This window comes from Aegilops tauschii, chromosome 6, assembly GCF_002575655.3.
Source record: "Aegilops tauschii subsp. strangulata cultivar AL8/78 chromosome 6, Aet v6.0, whole genome shotgun sequence".
NCBI lineage: Eukaryota > Viridiplantae > Streptophyta > Magnoliopsida > Poales > Poaceae > Aegilops > Aegilops tauschii.
Window position 1 is genome coordinate 29,332,535 of NC_053040.3, and position 6,891 is coordinate 29,339,425.

At 47.7% G+C, this 6,891-nt stretch overlaps 1 protein-coding gene across 1 annotated transcript; it reads left to right on the forward strand.

Annotated features, from left to right (window-relative positions):
* The first annotated feature begins 1,474 nt into the window (after positions 1-1,474).
* On the forward strand, positions 1,475-3,036 carry LOC109740831 (uncharacterized). Its single transcript, XM_020299875.4, has one exon. The coding sequence runs from the start codon at positions 1,640-1,642 to the stop codon at positions 2,741-2,743; it is 1,104 nt and encodes a 367-aa protein (XP_020155464.1). The 5' UTR covers positions 1,475-1,639; the 3' UTR covers positions 2,744-3,036.
* Positions 3,037-6,891: the final 3,855 nt, after the last annotated feature.

Below are 6,891 nucleotides of genomic sequence, written 5' to 3' on the forward strand. Positions count from 1 at the left end.
GCCACGTCGGTCCAAATGTTGTGTCGGAAAGCCGTCCGGTCATCTTCGCTCTGATCGGCATGAATGCGGGTAAGCGGTCGTCACGTCCATTCTCAGCGGCATGAATGATGACGAGGGTTCTAGAGCAGATGTGTTGGTCAGGTTTTTGGGTTGGCCTTGTGTTAGAGTCCAATGTAGTGGAGGTCTTGACGCCTGCAAACCTCCCTTCATTTGGTTCAAGTTTGTGAATTTCGGACATTGGGACCGGTTTGGGCCATTTTGGTGGTCAGCATGGATGTGTCAAAAAATTCAAGACGCCTTTTTCAGACATTTGGGGGTGATTTGGCGATCCACGTTCTCCCACGACACTCGACCACCCATTCCCTTTGTCTTCTTTCCTATCACGGAGCACCCCCGTCACCTCTCACCATCGTGGGGTGTTGTGCGCAAGCGACAGCGAGGCTACGAGCCGCCAAGAGTAATCACAAGGGGAGCAGCGTCAGCGTCATCAAGTTTCGGTGAGTCTCCTGGTGGATATGTGACCGGTGCAAAGTCGATGTTGCAACCAACACATGCCGGTGCTAGGACCGGTGAAAGCGATGCTACGACGATGGTGCGAAAGCTGCGTCGGGGTGGCGTGATGCTGCAACCAGTGCTCGAAGATGCTGAAGCAGGCGATGTGGGCAGCTTTGAATGCTGCGACGGGACTATACATTGTTGCAACCTTTGCCGGAAATGTAGGAACCAGTGGTGCGTGAAGGTACGACGTCGCCGCTTTTAGCGGCAGCGGGACGACAACGATGCTGCAACCGTCGCCGGAGACGCTGGAACCAGCGATGCATGAAGTTGCGGCGGCCAACGGGGCGACGCGATGTTGTAACTGTTGGTGCAACAGTCGTGATATGCGTCCGCAAGCACTACTGCTCCGCCACGCAGTTCAATCCATGTGACGGTTCCGTAGGTGACCGATCACTCGCTACGCCGGCCGACCACTTCGTCGACCATTTTCCAAACTTGTCCTGCACGACAGAAAACCGGTGAACACCATGGCCACGTTGGTCACTACTTGGATGATTAGGAGCGCAGTGGTATCTCCAGCCAATAAGGGTTCAAATTCTAGACTTGACGTTTGATGCTCGCATTTTTCTGAATTTATTATACGTCTTTCGGCGATGTGTGTTCAGTGAGAATGAGAAAAGACGTCCCCATTGACTACAAAAACATATATGACGACTTTATCAGTCTCAACATAATGTGCCGGCTCAGTCTCTCGGGGGTAATCATGAAGAACACGTGTTTTTCTTATCAGCCTCATCCGTGTGTTGAAATCAGCCTTTACTACAGGCCATCGATCCCGTACTACGAAAGGGGAAGAAGATACTACTCGAAATGTTGTTTTTCTTGTGACCAACGAATCTCGAGAAAATCAATCGAGATGTAACACCGCGCCTGCTTTTTACCGGCCGGTCACCCTTCCACAACAAGCTCCGGGGACCACAGGACTTGCTACTTGTCGCGCGCGCTCAAGTCTCCGGCTGCAGCTTCAACCACACACCGCGGTCCGCAGTTCACACGCATTAAAAACGCAACCGGAGTCGCACCCACCACCGCTCACCTGCTCTGCGGCCTCCAGCAGCCCACGCCCTCCCGCCGGCTGCCCATGCCGCCGCCGCCTGAGGACCATCCCATGCCGCGGCCGAAGCCGAAGCCGAAGCCTCCCAAGCCCAGGCCCAGGCCGGAGACGATGAAGCCGGAGCCGGTGCGCGACCAGACCGACGGCGTCCTCCCGTTCCCTGCCGACCCCATGGCCTGCGCCGCCCACTGCTCGGAGCCGTGCGCCCACTACGGCCTCTGCCGGCCGCCGCCGCCCTCGCGCACCGCCACCGTGCACCTCCGGCCCTCCTCTCGCCTCCCCACCCCGCTCATCGCCCTGTCGGCGTCCGTCCTCGCCGTGTCCGTGCTCCTCCTCCTCGTCCTGCTCGTCTGCCACGTCGTGCGCCGGCGCCGGCGCCAGGCCGCCAACGCCGCGCCGCTGCACCACCAGGTCGCCCAAGCGGGGCTTCCGGCCGACATGGCGGTCCCGGTGCCGGCGGACAGCGACTCCGACGACGGGGTGCACCACGTGTGGTACATACGCACCGTGGGGCTCGACGAGCGCGCCATCGCGGCCATCACCGCGCTAGTGTACGACCCCGACAAGTGCCGCGCCCTGGGGCTCGGCGGCGACGGCTGCGCGGTGTGCCTCGCGGAGTTCCGCGGCGGGGAGACGCTGCGCCTGCTGCCGCGGTGCGCCCACGCGTTCCACCGCGGCTGCATCGACACCTGGCTCCGCGCCCATGTCAACTGCCCGCTCTGCCGCGCTCCTGTCAAGGTCGCCGCTGGCGCTCACCAGACCGCCGCCCCCGGTAACGACGCGAGCGAGCCCGCGGCGAACCTAGCCGCGGCCGCTGGTGCAGGCGCCGAGGAGACCGGGGGCGACGGCGTCCTGTCCACGGAGATGGCTGTGAGGCGCGCCGCGTCCATGGTGGCGCTCCCGAGGCTGCCGTGGCCGGACGTCTCCCTACGGCCGCTGGCGTCGAACAGTGCGCGCGAGGGGGAGATGGGCCTAGCGAAGATCAGTAGAGCGCTGAAATCGTGCGAAGCGTTGGAGATGGCCCGCGTCGCGGTAGGCAGGTCGGCGTCGTTTGGCGCCGTGCCGCTACGTTTGCCGTGGCGGTCAGGCCAGCCGGCCGCAGGCAGCAACGCCGATGAGATCCAACGTTGAACTGCGATCGATGCTGCTGCTGGAGCGAAAGTTTTTGGAGGGAACAGCGTGAGCTTGTGCGTACACCGTGAGAATGTCAGAAATTGTAAATAAGAATTACTGACGCAAAAGATGTGCTCCCTTGTAGTATGTGATAATCTAATAAGCTATGAACATCTTAGTAGATATGAACATCATAAGCGCATGTTCATCTTCTGGTTCATATACATGAGCTTACAAAAATATGTATGTTGATACAAAAAAAAATGTATGCTCATCGATTTCAAGTTTCTTTTAATCTTCCATGATACATATATTCAAGTTTTTGGCCAATTTTCGATCCATTTCAACCAAGTTGAATCGTGGGGATGGTGATGTGGAATTTATCCTGTTCCAATCTGAAATGAACTGGATCCCATTCCAATCCAATCCTCCGCGCTCAAAAGAACGCATCAACTTAGATTCAGAAAAGAAAGCACAATAGAGACTTGCCTGCCTAAATCAGAATTCTCAAGGAAGTTCCAGCGCGCGACTGGCCACCCACCTTGCCTTTTGTCACCATCGTGCTACCAAGACCGCATTAAAAATGATGCCTCCATTTGCAGTGCTTAAGCAGGATGCGAGAGGTGGGCAATCAGTCCCAGTCACCTCATCAAAATGCAGATGTGCATCATTTATTTGGACCAAGAAACTGCTGCTGTTCATTAAATGAGATGGGTGAGCGTCAGGTCTGAGAGTCTGATCAGACATGGAGTAGAAAGCAAGCACTTGAGGAGACTGGACAAGGTCGTGTTTGTACTCCAGGCAGGCAGTTTCTTGTGGAAAGAAGTCCGTATTACAACGAGTAAGGCATTTCGGAGGGCGAGCTCCATGGAGGATGTGATGTATATGCGTGTAAAATTTGTGGATGAAATACCTTAAATTGCGAGCCGTAAAAAAAACAAATCATGGACATTGAGGATGAACAGTACATACGCTAAAAAGGCCCTGATTTGTCTTTTTGTGTAGCTCTCATTTTAAAGTATTTCGGCCTGAAATTTTTTAGACATGTACATTATGTATCTAGGTATACGGGTATTTATATTCGGAATCTTTTGAAACTGAAAAGTTTAAATTTTGATGTTTTCAAATTAAGGCCTCCATGGAACTCGAGCTCTGTTTGGCTTTTTCGGTATTACAACCCCAGACTACCATCAAAGTCTAATATACACTAGATTTAAAAAAAATCTAATATACATCCATAAACTACAAAACCGTCTATTTTACAACCTCCCACTTCCAAAACCGTACAAGAAACAGCGTTGGACCGGTTTGAAATTGGTTTTGATTGGACAACAACCCAGTCAGCCGCCACGTCACTCCCTGGCCCACTTAACCCTGAATTTCATTTTCCATTCTATTTTTTATTTTGGCAAATTTTTTTTTTGAAACTTTCACAGATTTAACATAAGGTCAGTGTGGATTTTCAATAATTTGTTTTTTTTGGAACTTACATTTTCTGGCAAAAATTTGACCCAAAATGGCTATGGATTTGAATTTTCTTCTAAATTTTCTCTGTTTGCAAAAATTGTTAAAAATATTGAATATAAGGGTAGTATGGATATTTAGAATGTTTTCAAAATTTACTGCAAAACCTTTTTTTACCAAATTTTGACCCAAAATGGCTCTAAATTTGAATTTTCATTCATGTTTTCTTATGTTTGGCAAAACTTGTTAAAACCTTCCCATATTGAATGAGGGTGGTGTTTTGAGAATTTTTTAAATAATTTATGGGAACCTCCAGTTTTTGGCCAAATTTTGAACAAAAATGTCTCTTACTGTGTTGTCATGGGGTGATGTGGCGGCTGACTGGGCTGTTAACCATTCTCAATCTAGTCCAGAGTTGATTCTTCTCCGGTTTTGAAAGTTGGAGGTTGTAAATAGACGGTTTCATAGTTCAAGGTTGTATATTGGACTTTGGCAGTAGTCTGAGGTTGTAACTTGGACTTATCTCTTTCTTGTCCTTGACAAGATTCAGGGCCTTTTAATTTGGAAAGTTAAGAAGGATACAAGTTTATTCGCACCCTCTACTTCCATCTTCATCGGTGTGAAAATTGAAGTCACAACAACTTTTTGTTCAAAATGGTATATGTGCAGGTGGCTCTATGAAAATACCCAAGGAAATACAATGATGCATCATGTGTCAAATAACATTTGCAGAAATGCAAAACCAAGGAAAGGAAAAATATAGACCTACACCATACAGGATTGGTCATCGCACAATTAACAGTAGTCTAACTAAGAAGGAGCATGTAATTAGAAAAGGGGGCATCGCCCATTGAGAGCATATTATCAAACGAGGTTGAGCTACAGGAGTGTGAAATGTTGAAAGTTCATGCTTCTCGATGGCGTATTTGTACATTATATCTACCATGTTAAAAAAATTCTACTTCAACTTTTCTTGTTTATCTTAAATAAGAGCCCAACTGATTTTTCTTATGGATACCTTATTAGGACTTGCAAAATTGATTCAACAAAAGCCCATATTCATATCAAACATTTCACCCCCCCTCCCCCCCCCACACACACACTCTTAGCATGATATTTTTAGTAGTGTAATTTCATGGTCTATAAGGTTCAAATAATTAAAAATATATTATATTTTGGCTATACAAAAGTTCTATGCCATGCTTTGAAGTGTGAAATCTTGGGACTTGAGGGTGTAGTCACATGTATTTGCCTGATCATGTTTCCCAACATAATGAGACTACACATACAACAGATAAAATGAATTAATTTCCATATGAAACTTTTGCCATTTTAAAATATTCATTTTAATTTCCGTTGCTCCATAATTTTTTTATTAAAACTTGTGCAAATTTATTACCACTATTAGTCTATACTTTCTACTTGCTTTTGTCCTGGTATATCTTTATGTAATGCACCATTGAAGACAACCTATAAAAAATGTCCATGTTCACTCAAATCCTCCAAAAACTAAGGAACTACCAATTATGTTGATTTCTTTGCAGATTGCAGCTTACCAAACAATACCGGATTCTACAACAAACATTGTACGGTGTCATGGACAATTTAGATGTTTACGACAGTTTGGCGGTCAAGACAGGACAAACAGTACCTGTTGAAATCTGGCTTGAGAATTACCAAAAGAACGAGCCTGATTATGGTAATGGTGTACAAATTGGGTGGAATTTAAGCCAATGATACAAAGTTATGGCATCTTTGAAATGTCCATTGCTCGACAAAGATCAAGAACTTTTGCTATCTGTTGTAGATTCAACGGGGGCGAATTTGTCTATGGGGACCGATGGCCTCCTAATCTCGTTCTTCTCAACCTTTCAGGAGGCCATCAAGCGCTTTATTTTGAATATGTTCCATGATTTATATGCCAGGGCCCTAAATATTTCCTGCCTTAACTTCAGTGTCGTGAGCCTGATCTCCAAGGTAGTATGGGCTACGAATGTTATGCAATTTAGGCCTATCACCATCATCAATGTGATCCAACACATGTTTGTGGAAGTGTGCGTCACTCATTTAGCCCCGGTTGCAGATAGGATATTTCATCCTAACCAGTAGGCCTTCATCCGGCCCTGGTATATCCACGATGGGGTGCATGTGCTGCATGAAGAAACCCACGAGGTTAATCAAGCACCTGAAGGGTGTATTCCTCTGAAAGTGCACAATCTTCTTGAAAGGTCCTTCCTTCACTAGGTTATGCAAATGACCGGGGGGGGGGCTTCAATGATATATGGATCTATGGGTAACGCAAATGATTTCTAGTTGCAACACTTACATCAATATCAATGGAGAAGTTGGCCACTACATTAGAAGTTTAGATCGCTTAAGGGTGTTAGGCAGGGATATTCTCTCTCTCTCTCTCTCATCCTCTTTGATCTGGCTATGACGCCCTGTCCATCATCCTTGAGAAAGCAAAAGGCCTAGTGGACCACCTCACCCTCCGGTTAGGTTGGAGGGGGATATTCCATCAATATCGAGGGAAGTTTGTTCAAAATTCCTAAGTTGTTTGAGGTACCTTCATGAAACATATTTATTGCGATTTTTGTGTGGAAATTGTAATGTCTCGTGAGTCGTTGTCTTGGATTGGTTCTCATGTGCTAGACCGCAAGGTTCAACCATCTACTAGTTTTCAAGTCCGACGATGGCGGCAC

What these genes read in the sequence shown, in the direction of transcription:
- LOC109740831 (XM_020299875.4), top strand. Translation starts at nt 1,640, where the DNA reads ATGCCGCCGCCGCCTGAGGACCATCCCATGCCGCGGCCGAAGCCGAAG.